Source organism: Schistocerca americana, chromosome 2 (genome assembly GCF_021461395.2).
Source record: "Schistocerca americana isolate TAMUIC-IGC-003095 chromosome 2, iqSchAmer2.1, whole genome shotgun sequence".
Classification (NCBI taxonomy): domain Eukaryota; kingdom Metazoa; phylum Arthropoda; class Insecta; order Orthoptera; family Acrididae; genus Schistocerca; species Schistocerca americana.
This window is the reverse complement of record NC_060120.1, coordinates 660,296,413-660,321,925: the sequence shown is the minus strand read 5'-3', so window position 1 is coordinate 660,321,925 and position 25,513 is coordinate 660,296,413. Positions and strand designations below refer to the sequence as shown.

The 25,513-nt window shown below is 41.8% G+C and overlaps 1 protein-coding gene across 2 annotated transcripts in view; it reads left to right on the top strand.

Annotated features, from left to right (window-relative positions):
* The window catches only part of LOC124590644, a 60,447-nt gene extending 35,477 nt beyond the window's left edge, over positions 1 to 24,970 (top strand). For both annotated transcript variants that reach the window (XM_047131667.1, XM_047131665.1), the window contains one exon: positions 23,897 to 24,970. In XM_047131667.1, coding sequence (XP_046987623.1) covers positions 23,897 to 23,907 — 11 coding nt within the window. In that variant the 3' untranslated portion in view covers positions 23,908 to 24,970. The remainder of the gene's footprint in view (positions 1 to 23,896) is intronic.
* The last annotated feature ends 543 nt before the right edge of the window (positions 24,971 to 25,513 follow it).

Below are 25,513 nucleotides of genomic sequence, written 5' to 3'. Positions count from 1 at the left end.
TCAGTGCTCATTCGAATGCTAACGTGTACCCATGTCTTGCTTGTCAACTTACTCTGTGACTTATATGTGTTGTGTCATTCTGAAATATATTTGTTAAACTTGACATTATAACAATTGGCGATGAGATAGTGGATTTTTCCTTTTCCCCGTTGACCCACAGGGTTCCATGGCTACTGTCGAGCAACTATTGCAAAATCTCCTTGAACAGCAAACGCTTCTAACAGCGGCAATTCGCGATTTCGTCGTGGCATCAAATGCGGGGCGTTTCTCGTCATTGGCTGTACCTCCTTATGATGAGATGGCGGAAGACTGGTCTGATTATGAAAAACGTCTTCGATAGCACTTCTTGGCATTTCATGTCACGGACGAACAACCATGTAAGTCTCTGTTCCTTTCCTGGATTTCACCTCAAATGTATCGGTTGTTGTCGCAATTGGCTCCTTTGAAGGATCCTGCATCTTTGTCCTTTGCTGAAATGTGCTCACTTCTGTCTGTCTATTTTCAAAAGCAAACGCATGTGGTAGCCTCTTGTGTTACCTTTTATCGTTGTCAAAAACAGCCACATCAATCCTATCGTTCTTGGGCTGCTGAACTTCATGGCCTCAGTTGAAAGTGTCAATTTGTTACGTTCACAAAGAATCCTATGCCGATTCCATGGTACGGGATGCTATTATCCGGTCGGTGCCCGACAAAGAAGTTCGGCAATGTGCTCTTCAGTTGGCGAATCTGACTCTAGATGAAGTTCTCTCCATTGGGCAGTCTTTTGAAATTTCTCGCGCTGCTGGGGCACAAATAGAGGCGTGGGGTGATGTCGGGGGAACACAACCTCTGTGCGCTGTTGACGACGCATGCGGCGCGTGCCCGCTGGCTGACGTGGCCGCAGTGCGCTCCCACGCGCAGCCTCGGCCTAGCCGTAAACAACCCACTAAGAAACTGCAGCAAAACCCCCGGCAACTTCCATCATGTCCGCAGTGTTTTACTAAACATTCACACGAGGATTGTCCCCAACGTTGGGCTGTGTGTCACAATTGCAAAAAGAAACGTCATGTGTCTTCCGTTTGCAAATCCGACCACATACATGATGTTCATGAACATGACGCTGATTCTGATCCTGTGTTGTCTGTCAATTGCACTTCTTCCCTTTCAGGGAAGTTATTCCTCACTGTCCAAATCCTTGGTCGAGATGTTCGCATGCAAGTGGATACCGGTTCTGCTGCCACTATAATTAATTCTCAGACGTATCTTCAGTTGGGTTCTCCACTCCTGTCACCTGTCACTCGGCAATTACGGACGTACAATAAACAAAAGATTTCTCTCTTGGGTCAGTTTAATGCTGAGGTATCTTACAAATCCGTTGTTTGCACTGTTCCCATATTTGTGGTCAACCAGAGCAACGCAGAAAATCTTTTTGGTTTCGATGCCTTTCGCGTTTTTGGGTTCTCCATAGATGACTCTGTCAATATTGTCTCTGATGCTATTCCTTATGCTCAGCTGGATTCCTTGTCGACGACATTTTCGTCCCTTTTTTCTCCTGGCTTAGGCCGTGCAAACGACTTTGAAGCTCATATCACACTCAAACCCACTGCTCGGCCTAAGTTTTTTCGGGCTCGGCCCATTCCCGTGGCCCTTCGTGATCAGGTAAAACAGGAGTTGGATCGTCTCACTACTTCAGGGGTCTTGCTTCCTGTCACTTCCAGTGAGTGGTCTTCTCCTGTCATTGTCGTTGCTAAGCCAAATGGTGATATTCATCTCTGTGGCGATTTCAAAGCCACTGTAAATGCTCAATGCCTCATCGACACTTACCCTATGCCCCGTCCTGAAGAACTGTTCACTAAACTTGCTGGAGGCCAGTATTTTTTTTAAAATTGACCTGTCAGAAGCTTATCATCAACTTCCTCTCGACACTGCTTCCTGGCAGTTTCTGGTCCTTAACACGCCTTTCGGCCTCTATCAATACCAACGCTTGTCATTCAGGGTTGCTAGTGCCCCTGCTCTCTTTCAGCGTTTCTTGGAACAATTATTGCTCCCTGTCCTTGGGTGTATCAATTACATGGACGACATTGTTGTCACTGGCTCCGCCACTGAAGAACATCTTCAAAATCTCCGCACTCTTTTTCATGTCTTACAGACTGCCGGTCTTAAGTGTAATCTTCAGAAATCACAATTGTTTCAGGCATCTATCACGTACTTGGCGTTTCAACTCTCTCGGGATGGTATTCGTCCGCTTCAGCAAACTGTCGCTGCGATCGATGCCCTTCCTCACCCTACATCTGTTAAGGAACTGCAGGCCTTCTTGGGGAATATAGCATACTATCACAAGTTTTTACCGTCTGCGGCTTCGGTGGCTCAGCCGTTGCGTCGGCTGTTGCATAAAAACGTGCCTTTTCACAGGTCCACGTCATGCGATGCAGCTTTCCAGAAATTGAAGACTATGCTGAAACAGGCCCCATGCCTGGCTACTTATCGACCTGGCCAACATCTTGTTCTTGCCACAGACCCCTCTCAATATGGGGTCGGGGCAGTCCTTGCGCACCGTTTTTCTGACGGTTCGGAACAACCCATTGCTTATGCCTCCAACACGCTCACGGATGCCCAACAAAAGTATTCTCAAATTGAAAAAGAAGCTTTGACCATTATTTACGCTCTTAATAAGTTTGGTGTTTTTCTCTATGGCTCAAAATTTCATCTTGTTACGGATCACAAACCACTTGTCTCTTTGTTTCATCCATCAACGTCACTTCCCGGCAAGGCTGCACACCGCCTCCAGCGTTGGGCTCTTTACTTGTCTCGTTTCAATTATGAGATTCATTTCCGGCCAACGGCTCAACATGCAAATGCTGATGCTCTGTCTCGCCTTCCCATGGGTCCTGATCAGGCATTCGATAGGGACAAACTTTTGTGTTTCCACCTGGATGTTGCTGAGCAGCGGGTTGTGGACGGGTTCCCCATCACTGGGGACAGGCTGGCGGTTGCTATGAGTTCTGACCCTACCCTCTCCCAGGTTTTACGCTGTATTCAGAAGGGTTGGCCAGATCGCCCGTCCGCTAAGACTTCTGATCCGTTGCGGAACTACTATGCTTTGCGCTACCGCCTCACGGCTAGGGAAGGTGTTATCCTCCTCTCCACTGACAATGCTTCGCCGCGTGTCGTGGTACCTGCGTCTTTGCGTGCTTCAGTCTTGCACCTCCTTAACCAAGGGCACTGGGGTGTGTCTCGCACAAAATCTCTGGCGCGCCGTCATGTGTACTGGCCTGGCATCGACTCTGAAATAACACACATGGTCGCTGCCTGTGGCCCTTGTGCGTCACAGGCCGCTGCCCCGAAGTCATCTTTGTCACCGTGGCCTTCGCCTGAGAAGCCCTGGGAGCGCATTCATGCTGACTTTTCGGGACCCTTTTTAGGTACTTATTGGCTCCTCGTAATTGACGCCTACTCTAACTTTCCTTTCATTGTCCGTTGCACTTCGCCTACCACCGCAGCAACCACCAGTGCTCTCGCTTGCATTTTTTCTTTGGAAGGCCTCCCCTCAACTCTTGTTACTGATCATGGTCCGCAATTTGCCTCTTCCGAATTTGCAGATTTTTGTGCTCATCACGGCGTTATGCATGTCACGGCCCCGCCATTCCATCCACAATCCAACGGTGAGGCTGAACGACTGGTCTGCACATTTAAGGCTCAGATGCGGAAACTTCTGACTTCTTCTGCTGCTGATGGTGCGCTTCTCAGTTTCTGGCGTCTTACCGTTTCACCCCCATGGGTGACCACAGCCCGGCTGAGCTCTTACATGGCCGACAGCCCCGCACGCTACTTCATCTTCTGCGGCCTCCCACCTCACGGCTGCGGGTGCCTTCCCTTGGCCGGTTCACCGCCGACGATCTCGTCTGGGTACGGGGAGATGGCAGGCAGCCAAAATGGAGCCCGGGCCGCATCTTAAGACACCGTGGCAGATGCCTGTATGAAATACAGATGGACACGGGTGTTGCAGTGCGTCATTCGGACCAGCTTCGGCCTCGTGTGCCAGCAACACCTGTTCCAAAAGCCGCTACACCACTTTTGGCCCTACCTGATGCTCGGGATCTTGGCATCTCTCAATACTCACAACGCAGCCCTCTCACCGTCATCGCGATGCCAGCACAAGAACGGACGCCACCAGGACATGTGCCCTTGTAGGAACCGAATGACCATCCTCTGTCAGAGCAAATCTACTCGCCTCCTCCTCCAACGGACGCCGACACATCGCCCATGTCTCCTGTCATATCAACTGGACTTGCCGCAACGGGCATATTGGTGCAGAGTACCCCAGCAGATTCGACCCCTACGTCTCCTGTCATCTCGACCCGTTATCATCGGGGACACTTCCGTCCGTACGGGAAGCCTCCTCCTCGAGACTTTACGGTGAGTCAAACAACGCCTATGGACGTTAGCCATCTCCAGGACACCTCCATCAAGACCAGAGCAACAATTTCAAAGGGGGGAAAAGTGTTGTGACTTGCCGATCATTCAAAGCGACACCGCGCAATTACGCGCGTCCTCTACGTGCGGCGCTGTCTGCCAGCCATGCAGCAGCTGCGCCACCTAAGCGGCCAGCCGAGCAGCGGCTGCTAGACTGGGACTCAGTGCTCATCCGAATGCTAATGTGTACACATGTCTTGCTTGTCAACTTACTCTGTGACTTATATGTGTTGTGTCATTCTGAAATATATTTGTTAAACTTGACGTTATAACACTATTCTATGGTACAGGGCATTTTCAGAGGTACGGGCACAGCTGCATGGAATAACTGCCAAATTGGCAGGTGCCGGAAAGCTTGACCAAACTGTAGAGCTGCCCACTTCTCGCAGAAATGCTGTTTCCATTGCACTCAACAGCATGCACAAAGAACACAAATTCCCCACACAATATGCACATTCAGAACTGCTAATAAAAACTAACATATCGCCGAAGCAATATCCAGCTTGTATCGCTGGATGTATGAGGGATCATACATGGATTATGAAGGACCATTTCATCCAAGGAATTGTTGTTAAACTGTGTGGTAGACATGATAAGTCTGCTGATATCTGCACAAGCTGTATGCTGTCTGCTATTACATTCACCATACTCTTTACAGATAGGAGCAATGATGACACATTTGTTTGTGGACAAGTAATAATGCTTGGTCTAAGATTTGGAGCAGTATTATATATACATAAAATCTACATTTAAATCTACCGTCTACATCTATGTCAACCCACCTTATGGCGTGTTGCATACAGTAGTTTTGCTGCCACTATCATTTCTACCATTTCTAGTTTCATTTATGAGTTGTGGGTGGGAATGACGACTGTCTGTAAATGTCTTTATAGGCTCTAATTTCTTCACTTTCCCTCCAATGTGACTCCTGTATGGGAGGCAGTAAATGTTATCTGACTCTTTTTTTGAGTATACACTGTGGAAATTTTAACAGTAAACCTCTCTGTGACGAGAGAGGCTTCCTTATTGCATGTATTACTGGAGCTTGGAGGTTGTTGGAAAATTCCCTGATGCTCTCACTAAATAAATATGTAACCAAATATGCATCTCTTTGTATCTTTCCAGTCCCTATTACTCTTAACCATTGTGGTCACAGACTGACAAACAATCCTTAAGAACCAATCGAAATACAAAACAGTAAACCATTTCTTTCATGATTGGATTGCATTTTCTTGGGATTCTGTCAATGAATCTCAGCCTGTCTTCTGCTTTTTCTGTAAAAAGTTTCATTGTTGTCCCATATTAGGTCACTCTGGATGAAAGCTCCTGTTTATTTTACGGTTGGTACTGTTTTCAGTGGCTTATCGCCAATAGAGTAATCGAAGAGTAGTGGGTAATTCCAACAGTGTTTGCTTAATGCATTGCTGGAACATTAATTTACACTGAGGATCAACTACAGCCTCTGTGTTAAATGTAGATCCTCTGGAAGTCTTCTTGCATTTCACCAGTTTCCTTTCATTGCCATATTTCAATATACATTACATCTACATCTACATTTATACTCCGCAAGCCACCCAATGGTGTGTGGCGGAAAGCACTTTATGGGCCACTGTCATTACCTCCCTTTTCGGTTCCAGTCGTGTATGGTTCGCGGGAAGAACGACTGCCAGAAAGCTTCCATGCGTGCTCAAATCTCTCTAATTTTACATTCGTGATCTCCTCGGGAGGTATAAGTAGGGAAAAGCAATATATTCGATACCTCATCCAGAAACACACCCTCTCAAAACCTGGACAGCAAGCTACACTGTGATGCAGAGCACCTCTCTTGCAGAGTCTGCCACTTGAGTTTACTAAACTTCTCCATAACGCTATCACATTTACCAAATAACCCTGTGACAAAATGCGCTGTTCTTCTTTGGATCTTCTCTATCTCCTCTGTCAACCCAACCTGGTACGGATCCCACAATGATGAGCAATACTCAAGTATAGGTCGGGCAAGTGTTTTGTAACCCACCTCCTTTGTTGATGGACTACATTTTCTAAGGACTCTCCCAATGAATCTGAACCTGGCACCCGCCTTACCAACAATTAATTTTATATGATGATTCCACTTCAAATCATTCCGTACGCATACTCCCAGATATTTTACAGAAGTAACTGCTACCAGTGTTTGTTCCGCTATCATATAATCATACACTAAAGGACCCTTCTTTCTGTGTATTCGCAATACATTACATTTGTCTATGTTAAGGGTCAGTTGCCACTCCCTGCACCAAGTGCCTATCCGCTGCAGATCTTCCTGCATTTCGCTGCAATTTTCTAATGCTGCAACTTCTCTATATACTACAGCATCATCCGCAAAAAGCCGCATGGAACTTTCGACACTATCTACTAGGTCATTTATATATATTGTGAAAAGCAATGGACCCATAACACTCCCCTGTGGCATGCCAGAGGTTACTTTAACGTCCTGTAGACGTCTCTCCATTGAGAACAACATGCTGTGTTCTGATTGCTAAAAACTCTTCAATCCAGCCACACAGCTGGTCTGATATTCCGTAGGCTCTTACTTAGTTTATCAGGCGACAGTGCGGAACTGTACCGAACGCCTTCCGGAAGTCAAGGAAAATGGCATCTACCTGGGAGCCTGTATCTAATATTTTCTGGGTCTCATGAACAAATAAAGCGAGTTGGGTCTCACACGATCGCTGTTTCCGGGATCCATGTTGATTCCTACAGAGTAGATTCTGGGTTTCCAGAAATAACATGATACGCAAGCAAAAAACATGTTCTAAAATTCTACAACAGATTGATGTCAGAGATATAGGTCTATAGTTTTGCGCATTTGCTCAATGACCCTTCCTGAAGACTGGGACTACCTGTGTTCTTTTCCAATCATTTGGAACCTTCCGTTCCACTAGAGACTTGCGGTACATGGCTGTTCGAAGGGGGGCAAGTTCTTTCGCGTACTCTGTGTAGAATCGAACTGGTATCCCGTCAGGTCCTGTGGACTTTCCTCTGTTGAGTGATTTCAATTGCTCAATAGCATCATCCACAAACATTGCAGTCTTCCATAACCTTGTGTATTTTGTTCACTAAGCAACATTGAGGAATTGTATCAAAATCTTTTGTTGAGTTAAAGAACATATCAAATATTTTGATAACAGGTACTGAAATGAATAATATATAAGTGTGAACGACTATCAGATACACAGATGAGTAGCTCTGCTGAGGGATAGGCAGAATTTTTCAATGCTGTTGAGATGCAAACCCATACTCTTCCTCTCCAAGGGCTGTGTTGCACTATTGGTAATCACCCTAGAGGATACACCAGAACAGAAAATAGATGGCGACTTTCTGTATCCACTTGTCCTTCACTTACCAGTTACGACATTGATGTAGTCATCCAACTGGACACCATCTGTCCAGAGAGAGAAAAGTTATCTATGGACCATTGCAAGATTTTAAAGCTTTTTGGTGGCTTGTTTACTCTTGTATTTCTTCTCTAATTGAACGTGTGTGTTATTGGCTTGGGCATTAGCTAGGAATCATTCTGTTTGCCAGCTCTTGATGAATAATCTGATGGGGTTGTGTTTCTGTTATGCATGTAATGAACACAAGGCTTAAGAGGGTGAGGCACCCTATCAGCTCTATTATTACCCGAGTGACCATAATGCCAACTCTGTTATACCTTTAATCACAGTATTCAGAAAACAGTCACTTTAAAAAAAAAATTGAACTTCTAATACTTAATCTTTACTGTTCGCATAAGAATAATTTTTCCCCTTTACAAGAATACCTAGTGAGTTCTACTAGGAGGTAGAGATGGGCTAGGAATGTTTCTCTTTCTTGGGATAGGCAGGTAATACCTTACTACAATAGCATTCTCTGGGATGTGTTTGTTGTCAGTTGGCACTGTTCTTGGTGTATGCTGAGTTGCACACATAATTTTCCATGGGATATTTGGGAAACTTTTATTTCAGTCAAAAACTACATTTGTTTTATCCTCAAATATTTTTATGCACAGTTTTTTTTTTTTTTTTGCTTATACAACAATTTGTTTGCCTTAAGTCATCGATGAAATTGGGTGACACTATTGGAACTCTCATAAAGTCTCATCATGATGATGCTAGCTGTAACAGAGTACATCTTATAAATGATTACCCTTCTCAGTTCTGAGCTTAGATTTGGTGAATGAAAAGTTTATAGTGGTGTTCAATGCATTGTTCTAGTATAAAATATGATTAGGATACCAAACTTAAGAAATTATTGTGATTTACCAAACATTTAGAACATATTCAAAGTGAATACTATTTACATTAAAAAATAAGTGAAATATGAGCAGTACTTAGAAAAGTCAATATTAAACACCTAAAAATTACGAAAACAATTCCAATGGAATGTGAAATGACAGGTCATTGCTGAATGTAGTTCCAGTGCTACATCAGAAAAAAAGTAACTGTACTGCTGTGTAGAAGTAAACAATAGCTTATTTAATAGTATAGGGTGTAATAGGCATATTATAGCATTTATAAACACTCACTAGTCACAAATTAGCATTAACAGACCAAGTACCTTTATTTCTCGAAGATGTACTGACACTGCAGTAAATATCTTTCTTTAAGGAGATGCTGCCACCTACTGGTAACACACAGAATTGAAAATGAGTGATTATTATTATTATTATTATGAAATATCCGTTTAATAAATCATTGATATATGATATGGCGTACACCCCTATTTTGTACATTAATATACAGTTTCTAATACACGATAATTTACAGTAAAATGACTAAATACTTTAAATAATTCCAAGTACGTAATACTTTACATTAAGTCATTGCAGTATACTACATTAAAATAATAGTACAGGCTAATATACAGTGTGATAGATAGGAAAAGCAATGTTACATACATAACAGAAAGAGGGAAATAATTTAAATGTATGTCAACAGATACTCTCTTATAGTGTAATAGCATCTTTACTGCAAATGTGTTTTTAGAGCCACTTGGAAATTTTGTGTCTCTTCATTGTCTTCATGTGGCAAGGAAATTTATTGTAAAGTTTCTTCCCAGTTTACACTGGTCCGTTTTGTTTGAGAGTTACATTTACGGTCCAATATGTGTGGACTGTTTGATTTGTTCATCTGAAGTTATTTTTAGCCTTGGAAATTTTCTTTATGTAATTAACTACCTCAAGAATGTACACACATGCCAATGGTAGTGTTTTGACAGTGCCACAACATTTACAGTGCCACCACGACAGTACGCGCAAACGGCAATAGAGGCGCCCCGCAACTCGGCTGAGCGCGGGAGCGCCACCTAGCTACGAACGGCGCCGGCCGCACGTCACGGCACGGCAGTCGAATAAGAGATACTGAGTTGTTATCATGTAACCAGCTATTGTTTCTAAGTGAGTGTGTTTGAATATCCATGCGATTATTGGTGATTAAAGATTATAACACTTTTTGGCGACGAGGTCGGATATTTTCACTGCGTTGTGGATTTGTGCGTTCGTGACGGGGCAGACATGGAACAGCTTATGCAAGCGCTCATTGAACAACAAACACAGCTGACGGCTGCTATTCAGGCGTTCTCAACGTCGCTTACTCATCGTCTGTCTTCCTCTTCTCCGCCTCCATGCCCTCCTTACGACGAGGCCGCTGAAGACTGGGAGGATTATGAGAAGCGTTTACGGCAACACTTCTTGGCTTTCGGCATTGTCGACACTCCTATGTGTAAGTCTTTATTTCTATCATGGATTTCCCCACAGATCTATCAGCTGCTATCTCAGTTAGCCCCTCTGTGGGAACCTGCCTCTCTCCCTTTCCAAGAAATGTGTGACTTATTGTCTAACTATTACCAAAAAAACACCCACATCGTTGCCGCACACGTGGCGTTCTACCAGTGTCGTAAACAGCCCCATCAATCTTACCGGGCTTGGGCGGCACGTTCCACGCATGAGCTTCCGTCCTGGACATTTTCGACCATACTCTTGTGTCTCTCCCCGGGATGTTCTCGGGGCCTCACAAGAGGCCATGGATGTCTCCGCACTGTCCATGTCTCCAAGGAAGTGAGTGTTTTTTTTTCAAGGGGGAAAAGTGTTGTGACAGTGCCACGACATTTACAGTGCCGCCACGACAGTACGCGCAAACGGCGATAGAGGCGCTCCGCAACTCGGCTGAGCGCGGGAGCGCCACCTAGCTATGAACGGCGCCGTCCGCACGTCACGGCACGGCAGTCGAATAAGAGATACTGAGTTGTTATCATGTAACCAGCTGTTGTTTCTAAGTGAGTGTGTTTGAATATCCACGCGATTATTGTTGATTAAAGGTTATAACAGGTAGTTTCTGGAATGTTTTAAAAAGGGATTTGCAAGAGAATGTGGGTGCTATATTTTCAGTTGCCCTGCCATGTGAAATTATCCCATATCACAGAAGTGAATCTGTTTGGGAAGAATACACATTTTTTAAATTTTTCGTTTATTGTACATTTAGCAAATATTTTTATGCCAGAATGTATTGTTCAATTTCTGTGCTTGTCCCAATTCTTTTTTTTCCCCCTGAGCCCATATTCCTTGAGACTTTGTTCAGTTTACAATTTCTAATTGTTTATTAAATAAATTCATAGTGAGGGTTAATGGATGTTTGTTTTGTGTATTGTAAAGGTGCATTGTGACAGTTTTCTTCTCTGTGTTAACAACAAGACTGTTCGTGGTGAACCATTAAGCAATGTTGAGCTGCAATTTTATATTTCATAATGTAGTTCTGCAGCAGTTTTGCCCTCGGTATATTTGTGTAAGCTGCAATTTTTTTATATTTCTGTGAGTTGTTGAATGGCTCTAGGCCATTGATAAATATCAGGAAAAACATTGGGCCCAAAATAGAACAGTGAGGCACACGTTACTTATTTATTATTGGTCGGTATGCATAATTTTTTCTTCCTGTTGCGTGGTTACTACTATCTGCTCTCTGCTTTTCCAGCATGGTGTCATCCATTCTTGTGCCAACCCCCTGATTCGTAAATATTCCACTTTTTCAAGCAGTAGTTTATGGTCTACCTCATCAAAGAATTTTATGGGGGTTCAGAAATATTTCCAATACATGGTCATTCTGCTCTATTGTAATGAAGTCTTCATTAACAAAATAAAAAATGGCAGATCTTGCCAACTAGTTTTTTCCTAATCCACATTTGTTACTTGGTACAAAATTATTTTTCTCTGTGAATGTAATAAATCTTCTGTAAAACCTACTTTCTAGTATTTTTGGAAATCAGACAGCAGAGATATTGGTCTGTAGTTCTTTTTATTTGTCTTATTCATGTTGAAAAAAGCCTTACTATCACCATTTTTAGTTTTTCTGGGAAAACATCACAACATAATGAGGAATTGCAAAGATGAGTTAGAGGTTGAGTCAATGCTATTGCACAATTTTTAAATATGTAATTATGAACATTGCCCATGGCTAAAGAAAATTTATATTTTAATACCTTTATAATACTCAGTATTTCCTTTTCGCCTGCTGCATATAAAAAGATTGTTTTTTGATTTAAATAGATTTTTGGTCTGTGCTTTCAGAAGCTGTTTTCTGCTGTTTTTTTCTATCAGATTGATTGCTGTTTCTGTGAAATTTACCTTAAATACATCAGCTATGATGCATGGATCAGTAATTTTGTCTCTATTTTCAAGCAGATTAAATATTATGTTGATTTTCATGTGTTTCGCCAGTTTCTCTTCTGACAATGCCCCACATTGCTTTCATTTCATTTGTGGCTTTCTCCGTGTGGTTATCATTTGTTATTTTTCTTTGACCTTCTGATGATTTCATTTATGATCGGTTTTTATTTTTTTAAATGAACATCAAATTCTCGAGTTGTTGTGATTTGCTTGGCTACCCGATAGAGAAATCTCTTTTCCTTCAGTGAAGCTTGTACATCTGGAGTGATTCAATTACTTTTTGTGTTATTTGTCACGATTTTCCTTTTTCTGAGTGGGAAGAACAGCTCAAAATAATACTGAAAAGTCTTAAAAATTTATCAAACTTTTCATTTCTGTTCCTACAATTGTATACTTCCTCCCATGTTTCTTGGGTTAAGAAGTAAATAAATGAATTTAAATGTAAGTGGAGGCTTTCATAGCCATTGTGACATCAATAAAACTCTCCTGGGTATGTGACTGTATTTTCAACATGTAAAACTTCTTCTAAATTGTGGCCACTGTTGGAAGTGGCCGTCCTCAGAGTGTTGATGCTAATTTGCTTAAGTTAGTAATGGCATCCTCATGAAGGTCATTTGCAGCAATGACTGAAACATTGGAGAATTTTATTGAAGTGTATTTACTTTTTGTACTCTGAGGTTGCTAGCAGTTATTAATGATTTATTAGAATGTATAGGGTGTCCTATTTTTACTTATATTATCTAATATTATTTGTGCAATGTGATCTTCAAAACCTGTGGTAAAACCTTTTGGGTTATATTTTGTAGGTACCCAAGTAAATATTTGGTCTATTGCTGTGGCTGAAGTGTTACTAGTAAATATTTGCCGTGTTGTAGTGGCTGAAATGTTTGTTTTATGTTTTGCTGTTTCTGTTGTAGCTGTCAGGTTAAGTGTGTTTAGGACCCTCAGTAGTCTTCTTTTTTTTGTCCAGAGTACACAGAAAAGTCACTATTGAAGTCACTACAAATAATCATACATCTGTTTAAATAACTTATAAAAGAGATAATCTAAATTTTTTAGTAAAGTGTTCATGTCACTATCAGGGGTCCGATAGAAACAAATTATAGCTCTGTTGTTGTTGTGGTCTTCAGTCCTGAGTGGTTTGATGCAGCTCTCCATGCTACGTTATCCTGTGCAAGCCTCTTCATCTCCCAGTACCTACTGCAGCCTACATCCTTTTCAATCTGCTTAGTGTATTCATCTCTTGGTCTCCCTCTACGATTTTTACCCTCCACGCTGCCCTCCAGTACTATATTGGTGATCCCTTGATGCCTCAGAACATGTCCTACCAACCGATCCCTTCTTCTAGTCAAGTTGTGCCAGAGACTCCTCTTCTCCCCAATTCTATTCAATACCTCCTCATTAGTTATGTGATCTACCCATCTAATCTTCAGCATTCTTCTGTAGCACCATGTTTCGAAAGCTTCTATTCTCTTCTTGTCTGAACTATTTATCATCCATGTTTCACTTCCATACATGGCTACACTCCATACAAATACTTTCAGAAACGAGTTCCTGACACTTAAATCTATACTCGATGTTAACAAATTTCTCTTCTTCAGAAACGCTTTCCTTGCCATTGCCAGTCTACATGTTATATCCTCTCTACTTCGACCATCATCAGTTATTTTGCTCCCCAAATAGCAAAACTCCTTTACTACTTTAAGTGTCTCATTTCCTAATCTAATTCCCTCAGCATCACCTGACTTAATTCGACTACATTCCATTATCCTCGTTTTGCTTTTGTTGATGTTCATCTTATATCCTCCTTTCAAGACACTGTCCATTCCATTCAACTGCTCTTCGAAGTCCTTTGCTGTCTCTGACAAGAATTACAATGTCATCGGCGAACCTAAAAGTTTTTATTTCTTCTCCATGGATTTTAATACCTATTCCGAACTTTTTTTTGTTTCCTTTACTGCTTGGTCAATATACAGATTGAATAGCATCGGGGAGAGGCTACAACCCTGTCTCACTCCCTTCCCAACCACTGCTTCCCTTTCATGTCCCTCGACTCTTATAACTGCCATCTAGTTTCTGTACAAATTGTAAATAGCCTTTCGCTCCCTGTCTTTTACCCCTGCCACCTTCAGAATTTGAAAGAGAGTATTCCAGTCAACATTGTCAAAAGCTTTCTCTAAGTCTACAAATGCTAGAAATGTAGGTTTGCCTTTCCTTAATCTTTCTTCTAAGATAAGTCATAGGGTCAGTATTGCTTCACGTGTTCCAACATTTCTACGGAATCCAAACTGATCCTCCCTGAGGTCGGCTTCTACCAGTATTTCCATTCATCTGTAAAGAATTTGCATTAGTATTTTGCAGCTGTGACTTATTAAACTGATAGTTCGGTAATTTTCACATCTGTCAACACTTGCTTTCTGTGGGATTGAAATTATTATATTCTTCTTGAAGTCTGAGGGAATTTCGCCTATCTCATACATCTGGCTCACCAGATGGTGGAGTTTTGTCAGGACTGGCTCTCCCAAGGGTGTCAGTAGTTCTAATGGAATGTTGTCTACTCCCAGGGCCTGGTTTTGACTTCGGTCTTTCAGTGCTCTGTCAAACTCCTCACGTAGTATCATATCTCTCATTTCATCTTCATCTACCTCCTCTTCCATTTCCATAATATTGTCCTCAAGAACATCGCCCCTGTATAGACCCTCTATATACTCCTTCCACCTTTCTGCTTTCCCTTCTTTGCTTAGAACTGGGTTTCCATCTGAGCTCTTGATATTCATGCAAGTGGTTCTCTTTTCTCCAAAGGTCTCTTTAATTTTCCTGTAAGCAATATCCATCCTACCCCAAGTAATATACATCTCTACATCCTTACATTTGTCCTCTAGCCATCCCTGCTTAGCTATTTTGCACTTCCTGTCGATCTCATTTTTGATACGTTTGTATTTCTTTTTGCCTGCTTCACTTACTGCATTTTTGTATTTTCTCCTTTCTATACTGATTTAATTCTTAAAATCTTGATATTTCCAGATCTCTTTATTTGGGAATATTTTCTGGGAACTGAATGGGTGTAAGTGACATCACTGTCAATGTAGATACAGCAGCCACCACGACTTTGTTCTTACCTGCAGAAGTGACTGCTTAGTATGAAGTTTGGAAGATATACCACTTTCATTATGTCTTCCTGCAGCCAGTGTTCAGTTAGACACAAGACTGAAGCACTTTTAAATTCACTGAAATCACATGATATAGACAAGGGGGTGTTCAAAAAATCTCTCCACAGTGCCATATGATTGTTAGCCGTGCGTGCCGTATGCCACAGTGAATATACCGAAATGAAACTCAGTGAAATACAAGTTATTAACTTATTGAATATTCATTTTTACTGAGCTAAACGAAACAGTGGAATGTTGGGAGAGTCCACTTGAAGGGAAGTAACCCAGGCGGGCGAACAGCCATACGGCACGCGCGGCTAGCAATCGTTCAGCACTGCGGAGAGACTTTTTGACGACCCCGTATATGCTACAATCAGTCGCAACAAGTTTATATAATGCACAGGGACTGAGGTGGTTATCTGAGGGGGAAAACACTGAATTAATCTTTCACTGTCCATGCTGACCAGTCTTGTCAAATGACAACTGCCTTTTGTTCCCTCACGTCAATCAAAACACACTTGGACCTTGATTTTTATCTCCTTAAGAAGATGATTTTGAGGAGCTAAGACAGAGTGGAAAATCTGTTACCAAATAGATTTGAACGCATGTGAAAGTGTGTATGAATTGTATGGTGAATATTTTGGAAAAAAATTAAATGATTTTTCAAAAAAAATGTTTTCTTTCATTGTCCCTGTAAAAATTTAAAAGGCGTCCTTCAAATGAGTTTCAACTGTGAACGAGTTTGTGACTGATTTCACAGACACACCAATTCAACGGCCATTGGAAAATGGCACTCATTCGAAGGGTGAGAGTTTGGCATGATGGCATATAACAGTGAGAGTGTGCTGTAAGGTAGGTGTGGGGAAGTGGTTCTCTGCTGCAGTTTGGTGATGGAGCTGGTAAAGAAGGCAGTGAATTGATTGATTGAACACTTTCTTGACAGCCACAAACAGGTATGGCTGAGCAGATCCAAAACAGACAGACACTGCAGACCAAGGGAGGCAATCTGTGGACTCCAGCATGCCAGTGCTGATGTGTCAATGCAGGCATTCCCTGTGGAAGGTAGTGGCTATTTTTGTAAATTATCTTAAACTCTTATGAGAAACTCCAAGTTATGCCGCTGCATGCTGGCAGATGGTGGTCAGTGGTTGCTGGGTGGTGGCGTACCAACAAGGCAATTTCCATGTGCCCAGGTGGGACACTCGTAGGCTGTGTCATAGATGTGGTGATGACTAGGGTGTGTAATCAGATGGCCCAGGTTTATGATACTGTGACGGGCTGCTCCTAGTGGTCTAAATTACGTTTCCATGTGCTGACAGTTGTGGGAGGCCTCTGTATTGAGGCTGTGTCGAAACATTTGGTGTGGGATTGATAGCCTGTCATGATGTAACTGGTAGGTTCGCCAGTCATGCGGCAGGAGTGCTGTAATGTTCCTCTTATCGACCCATGGAACTGGGTTGCTGTTGATGCTGCTGAAATGGCAGGGCACTGGTCAAAGGACTTTGGACTGATTTCGTTGCTGGGCTGCTGTCACGGCTGCTGGTGTCTGGAGCATTACGTTTTCACCCTCCTTAGATTAATTCGGTCATCTGGATTCCAGTTTTGTTGGTTTGACTGTACCAGAGACACACATCTATCAGCTCTAGACAATCAGGTAGATGCTGCATTTCTTGATTTCTGAAAAGCATTTCACTCAGTACCACATCTGTGCTTATTGTCAAAAGTATGATCATGTGGGGTATCAAGTGAAATTTGTGACTGAATTCAGGACATTTTGGTAGGGAGGACGCAGCATGTTATCTTGCATGGAGATGTAGAAGTAACTTCAGATGTGACCCAGGGAAGTGTGTTAGTACCCTTGCTGTTCATGTTGTAGGCCTATATTAATGACCTTGCAGACAATATTCGTAGTAAAATCAGGCTTTCTGCAGATGATGCAGTTATCTATAATGGAGTACTACGTGGAAGAAGCTGCATAAATATGCAGTCAGATACTGATAATATTTCAGAGCGGTACAGAGATCGACAACTTGCTTTCAGTGTTCAGAAATATAAAATTTTGCGTTTCACAAAACAGAAAAACGTAGTATCCTATAACTATAATATCACTGAATCAATCTTGGAATCTTTTTTTTTTACTGTAGATAGGCCTACAGTATCTCACTCCTGCAGTGCAGAAGCACTGAGTTTCTGTGCCTCTGTTTGCTTTTTCGCTGTCTTTTACACAACTTATTGTTGCTCACTGTGGTTCACTCATTTCTTCACTGCTGCCATCATGACAATTGTGGGGCCACAGGTTGAAGGGAGGTAAGAGCGTGATTTAGGCAACTCTAGGTCTGAGATGACACTACACAACACTTATTATGATGAAAAGTGCATAAACGGCTGATGCGCTAGTTCGTATGGTTATGAGTTGGAGGTGTCGTTCGATCCGATGTTTACTTAATATGGTCGTAGATGTTCCATCGTCACGCGTCCATTTTGTGCTGCTAACAACTGGCGCAGGGTAGCCAGAAGAGTTGGGTCTAGTGTGGCGTTTAGGGAGTCAGGTTTTCCTTGGGCAGGATTTCTAAAAGTGGGGCCCAGTGGGTAAATTAACGAGTATTTGGCGTTTAGAGTTTTGGTTCCGGTATTGCAGGAAACGGACTATGGGACCTGAAATGTCACGTGGAGTACGGTACCATTCATTAGCAGTCCCTGACCTTGTAGCTCTATGTGGTGGGCACTGCCAAAATGCCCTTGGTCGTAGCGGATGACAGTAACTATTATCGATGTTGGTACCGAGTTATGCCTCTTCCACATCCTATAGGAAAAGGAAATTCCCTGTCAGTTTAATGTCCCTCTCACATTCGAAAAGCGTCCTCAAGTTCACCTTTTTTTTTAAGGACTAAATTGCCGTATGAAACATCCGTTATAAATTATCTAAAAACGTTAAGAGGAACTTTAGGGTGCATCACACACATAGTCACTCATTCTCACTTACTACCAACTCACTTTCTGTTGCGCAAATGTTCCTCAAGAACCTTTCTCATAGAAATAACACAAACATAGACATAACCATAACACCTAATAACTAATAAGTAAATACAGACATTCAGCTCGGATGCTCACCTCGTGGTCTTAATGTGAATGGGTGTGTTGGGACAATCTTAGGTTCACTCTGCGTCAGTGGCTTATTTCTGTTTTCCCTAACTGGTTCCCTTCCCCCTTCGCAAGGAGATGCTGGCAATTGAGCCAAGCTTCTGCTTCACCTAAAAATGGGCGCATTCTACTTATACGAATAATTGTGGTTCGGGTCAGAATTTGTGTTTTAACATTAAGCTGGGATGTTTTTCCGTCTATTTGATAGAGTCCTTGGTACGGGGGATGAACTTTTGTTCCCTCTTTGGAATGTGAGGATTAGATACTTTTATCCACTGGCCGACGTGATACTTAAGTAATTTTGCTTTTTTAATGTGTTTTCACGTATTTCTAAAGTCTTTGTGTTCATGTTTTTCACCTGATGCCAGATACCTTTTAATCTTTTAGTAAAGTCTTGAACAGAGGACGATTCCTATCCTGGAGTAGGATGACCTAAGTCGAAAACTGAGGGCATTTTCTGACTAAAAACTTACCTTGTAGCGCGAAAACCCGTGTTTTCGTGGATGTTTGAATTGTACGATTTTACGCTGTACTATAATAATGTGTCCCAATTATCGTGGCTACTATTCAGATAACAGCTTAGCATTTCACTCACGAGGAGAACACGGCAAGTGCCATAGCCCGATTTCCCAGAAACTTCGCTCAGTGGAAGACTAGTCAAAATAAGCGAACGTATGTCTCTGTTGTCTGTAGACTGTTTCTGAGAAAACGATAGTCAAAGTTTTTGAGGTAATTTGTGTGTCTTTTAGCGAGCAAACAGTCCAACCGATACGGCGGCGCAGTGGTTAGCGTTGCGGTTTCACATTTTCGCGCCCCATTCTCGAAACCTGATTATCATTATAATTTTTGTTTTTCATTTATCTTCCAAAGTCTGCAGAAGATTCCTACATGACTGTTTTCCGTTATACACTGAAATAACGTTATCTTTATTGTCTTCTAACCGTATGTCTAGTGAATGAATACATAAAAAAATTAAAGTAAATGAATGTGAAAATTATTTGAAGTTGTTTTCGGTGCAGTTCCTGTAGTGTATCTTGATTCTTGATCAACTGCAAGCGCCAGTTTTCAGTAAATGGAAATTATCGCAACGGATGAAATTTTCGGTAAAGTTAGCGACGTATCTTTCCCAAAGTGAGGTTCATACGAAGAAATGTCACTGTTGCGAACTTGCCTTCATGCAATGCTCAACATGTTCGGAATTTCTGTGTGCGGAATGTTTCTACGTTCGGTATCATTCACAGGAAAGCATCAACCAAATCTTCATAAAGAATAAATATAAGAATAAAATAAAGAATTGATATAAGAATGAAATATAAGAACATGAGAATTTAAAAAGATTGTAACCCCTCAAAATACCAAACACACATATATAGTAAATGTTCAAAAACAGTCGAGTATCTGTGGATCTCGTCTTCCAGTGAGGCAAGTTTCTGGGAAACTGGGTCACTGCACCTGCTGTGTGCTTCTCGTCAGTGTCATATGAACTCTCTCTGTACTACAGTTCGCTTGTGGATGAAGGCATAACTTCCTAACGCGAGTAGTCAACATAGTTACTTAAACAATTCAGACAAAAATTCGTGTCTTGGTTTGTTGTTATTGTCTCTGGTGTGCCGAATTTCAATAGTCAATGATTAATGAAAGCATGAGCCAGTGGAAGATACAGAAAAACCTCAAGGAGGGGTCGCTAAAGATATCTTGAGCTACCTTTACTTTTACCGTATAAAAAATAATCAAGTCACATGCAAAGTTTAAGAAAGTTTTATTTAAACTGATTATACACATATACAAGACAATGCCATGTTATGATAAAAAAAGTTACAAGTGTGTTTCTCTTCCTTGAATGATGAAATCTATGCGCCAGTTCAATTCTTCCTGGCAAACTGCATAATTGCAGCATCAACAGGACAATTAATGTGCTCAACAGAGATGGGACTTTGGATTAGGAGGGAGGCGTTCTAGGGTAGTCCGTGCAGTATGTCTGTATACATACATCGTAGACTTGGAAATGCCTTTGGAACCATATAGTTTCATTTAGGAGATGTTGAATTGTTTCCTGGTTTATTGCTTTCTCAGAGACAGCCGTTTCGCTCAGCACCACCACCACAAGCATATAGGATACCCATATAGCAGGGAAAGGACAAGCACAACGAGACAGGCCCAAAATAAGACACTTGCTGCCGGCAGTAACTTGAAAACTAGCGCTGAACGCCAATGCTGCTGCACCTCCTCTTCAAGGTTCCAGCAGGTATTCTGACATCAATATTATAATGGGCATTCTGCGGAATAAGATTGGGTGAGTGGTTCTGTGCTGGATATTGGCAATGTATTGAGTGAACGCGCCAGACTAACAGATGATAGAACACTTTATTGATGTACGCAGTCATGGTTCAACATGTCCGAAACAGAAAGACTGCAGATGATTGGCGGCAGTGCTCAGATCCCAGGACGCCAGTGCAGACATTCCGATGCAATGGTTCCTTGTGGATGGTAGTGCCAGCCTGGCTACTACAGAATGGTGGCGGATGACAGCCGATGACTGCTGGGTCGCGGTGCGGCTGCAAGGCGACACCCACATGCCTGCATTGAACACTCAGGCAGTGGTCGTTGGTTCTCGGGCTGGCGGAGACAGTGTCGTAGATGCAGCAACGACTGGCACAGGCTGTGTGTCATTGTACAGCCCAGCTGAGAGGATTCTGTGCAGGGCTGGTCGTGGTGCTTTAAATTCTGCTTCCATAAGCTGACTATCGCAGAAGGCTCTGTACCAAGTCCATGTCAAAAGGTCTGGAGCAGGCCTGGCATGCCGTAACCTGCAGGTCAGTCAGTCACGTGGCGGGAGCCTGTGTAATGTCCCTCTTGTTAACACACGGAAGTGCCGACTGCAGAAGCCATGTCTCTGCTGACGTTGCTGAGCTGGCAGGGCATTGGCCGATGGACTGCAGCCTGGTTTTGTAGCTGGGCTGCTGTCCCAGCTGCTGGTGTATGAGCCATTATATAACGACAGTGGTGCTTCAGGGGCGCAACAATGGCCAGAAGGCATCCACAAGTTTTATAGCACATTTCTCCGTTACAGATGAGTCAGGGAAAGAGCTTTGCGAGTGAGTTGCTTACACCAGTGCGTCTATATCATTTTCTCCTACCCGTTTGCTTTGGGGCTGTCGCTGGCCTCCTTCACACATGATGACTGTTGAGTGTAATCATAATGACGTGAAAACTTAGTCTTTATAAATGCCACCTGTGGTAGGGTTGTCGTTCACTCAAATGACAAGAACTTTACCTTTGAGGGCGCCAATGTCCTGCACAAAAATCCACCCTGTCATTGCGTCTCAGGCTTGGTTATAAGGACATTCGGATAAATTTCACCACTTCCACGTTTCTGCCTAGGCACTGTCTTCAACATTCAGAGTGTTTGTGCTCAGTTTCATTACACAGAACTGGATGCTGTCTTCCTGTTCAGTAATTACTTACGGGAATGCGTAGCATTCCACGACAAACGCTTAGGAGTTAATTTTCAAGAATTCAGGAGTTACACGTCCATCTTAGTTGTATGATTTACTAACAAGTGAAACACTTCAGCTTGATCGGCTGAAACTGAACAAATACAATTTTAAATAGCAGAATGTTTCTGTTCAAATATATATTACAATCGTTTACCAATAAAACTCGTCATTTCTGTGTATTCGATACTTGAAAATTAAAGAAACTACAGATGGCATAAATAAAAATCGCTGGAAGGACAATACTGTTTTACAGACAATTTTGATCAGAAGATTCACTTAAATATTTGCTCAAAACATTATACATAAACACATATAATGTTTAAAAACTGAAAAAAAACATACTGGAGCAGATAGCTACTGATCATGTGATGACTCTGGGTGTAACACGTACTTGATTACTTAAAGATATCATGATATGAGGATCTCAGGCTGTTTAGATAATGCAGCAAATTGCATCGGAAGGGGCTAGATATTTAATGAAGAAGGCATAATTGCAGGTACTGGCGGCAGTTCGATAATTAGAGCTAATGTGTGAATTTTAACAGAAGCTTCTAATTCAGTGACACCAAATTAACAAATTTTATCTTAGTTAATTTTAGTAATGTATTGTGTGTTGCGAAGTGTAATAACAAAAACACACACACACATAATGGCATCGAAGAGGTAATTGTGACTGAGATGGAAATTAAATTAGCGGGATATGTATGAAAGTAAGTTAGATGGGATCTCAGAGAGCAGTATGTTACTGTAATGCTGAAGACTGCAAAGTACTGAAAAGTTTATAGAAGATGTCAGATGGACTGCGATGATTATGATGCTTATTAAGATAAAGATAACTGTTCAAAATGTGGAGTACACTTTCCTCATCTATTTTTAAAAATTCCATGCCTCATACAGTTTTCAGGATTTATGTAATTTTCTGTGTTATTGAGCAATTTCGGCCATGTGATATTTTCAGGTAACTTACCTGTTAAAGACTAAAAAGAAGCTAGACAATATTAGTTCTGCAATACATCACTTAGTAATTCAAGTTAAAGGTAACAACAAAAGTAAATGATGATAGGTGCGATATGTACTTGATACATTTGTTAGTTGTTGGATGTCTGAATACTTCCGATGGCAACGCATTGCAGTTTTTTTTTGTGATTTAATAGCTACGAACGAAGTTATCGGATCTGGGGTAATTTGCGTTCTTTTTAGTCATTGCTTTTAACTTCAAACAGTAACTGATACTCCAAAGAAATAATATTGTTATTTTTTTAAAAAAACTTGTAACATATTCTTTAAGAAACATATTCTTTAAGAATACTCAGGACTGAAAATGTACAATGCAGCAGAATGAACACTAAATGACATTTGCAGCTGGCATGAAACCACTCAAAAAATTCTTAACAGTTATAGACCCAGCTTGAACGAAAGCTTTCACCTTCATTGTGAAACATACTAGTGATGCCTGATATTCCAGGTGAAATATGTTCAGGTGGAAGAAACACAAACATTTAGTTGCCAAAGGAGACTACTCATTGAGAGATATCCAAACTTAAGGGCAGAAAAGCATACACCATTTACACCAAGGGAAAATTTTGTGGATATGAGAAGTATTAGTCGCTGAAACATTTGAGCAACACATAAATTCCTTTGTCCCCCTGATGTTATTAAGCTTTAACTGCCAAATTAATCCGACTCTTTGGCAAATAAAACTATCAGCCACTGTACTGGATAATATACCTTACAGATTGTTGCTTACTTGGTATCTTTGAATTGAGAAATTACATTGAAGATTTTAAGCGCGTATTATTTTTAGTGTGAATGCCGTGTCCTTAATCATTAATCAAAGATAATAGCAAGTTTTTATGTTTTCCTCTAGAAATGTGTGTTATAAGATACTGTGAACAGTGTGACAATGCAAATAGCTTTTTTCAACTCATAGTATCGAAATATATGTAGAAAGTATCTACTTCACACTTTTTTCTCCATTACAGCAGCCAGATGACAACGAGACTGCTTCTCATCCTTCAAGAAACTGTCAAAAACCAATTCCAAGCAGCAACTTCAAGACTCTTACAAGATACATTTTCATCAAGCCAACTCTGCTATGAGATGAAGAAAAGTTTGGCTCTTGGAGCTCCACCAGACCATATAAGCCTTCCTCCATGCCGAAGATGCACTCAATGCAAGAAAGCTCTGGAAAGACTCCTTGGATGATTGCGAACCGGGACGGTCGGTGAGCGGGCCCGCAACCTAAAAGACCTTGTCACTCAGATCCATCATCACCCCAAAAAAAAGCAACAACCTAAAAGACCTTGTCACTCAGATCCATCATCACCCCAAAAAAAAACAAGACGACAAAACTACTTCTCATCTGCACTGTAACGGCAGGATGCTTGAACACTGAAACTTCCACCTCTACATGTGACCAGGATACAGGCATCCTACCAGTACAGGACCATCATCATGTCGCCAAAGTCAAAGGGCCCATGTATATCCCCATGGGTCTTTGAGGTTCCAGGTCATGTATTGCACATACATGAAATGGAGCCTCAAAGACCAATTGGGGGGCCCTTTGAGGACCGGGACAAATTGGTCCTCGGTCTTCCCTTACTGCAGTATTACTAAGCATAACACGTGTAGCCCTCCTTTTGAATGATTTGGCGATTTGAAACCTTCAGTGACACTTTTTTCGAGGCAGTTGTTCACTCTATTAAATTTCCGACTAGACCATTCCTCTTACTACAACCCCACCATAAGGGGCGCCTGGTGGTACGCTGACTGTTGTAAGGAGGGTGACAGATCCTTTAGTTTGTGGGGCACATCGCTTCATCGGACAGTGAGCCCGATTTGGTTTCATCTCACGAATCTTGCAGACAATGCAGAAACAATTTCTCAGTTTTTTTCAACATTCCGTTTTATGTAAATGTAATTTGAGCATAGACATACTGGTGTTTGAATCTTTCCAAGCCATACACTGTTCCAAACCATCTATTGGAATATATCAGATGTTCATATGATCCTGTTTAAAATGATCATGCCAGGCCAATTAAATAAGATAAAAAATATCTACTGTACTTTTTATTTCTTTGCTATCCATGTAACCATAGCCGCCTTGTCTTTCTCCAAACATGTTCAATGAAGGGTTAATATTGCCGACCGCATGTGTCACAAATAAACTAGTGTTTCTATCTGAGCTAGAGTCTGTTCTGTATGAGAACCTCAATGATTTTTTGCCACAAATCCAAGGATTAATAGTCATAAGCCCAGAAAACGCCACTGTAGTTCTCATACGGGAAATGATTAATGAAAGCAAATACACTAGTTCTGTTTTCTCCTGACGACAGAATGAATTTTCAGAAAGGCAGCTTAATCAGACAAGAGAAGACTGGTTATTGGTAATTCAGAATCGCAATTCACTTTTGCGGATTTGACACGTGTAATCAGGACCATTTTAAGGCCCAAGCTGCACAAGCCGCCACTTACAGTGCCAAGTTGAGGGGGGCCCCAGAGGCACAGTTCATACCACAATTCATAGCAGCCGGTTAGGGCACCAAATTGAGGGGACGTCAAAGTGCGAGATTTGCAGACAGTGCGTATCACACTTCGTA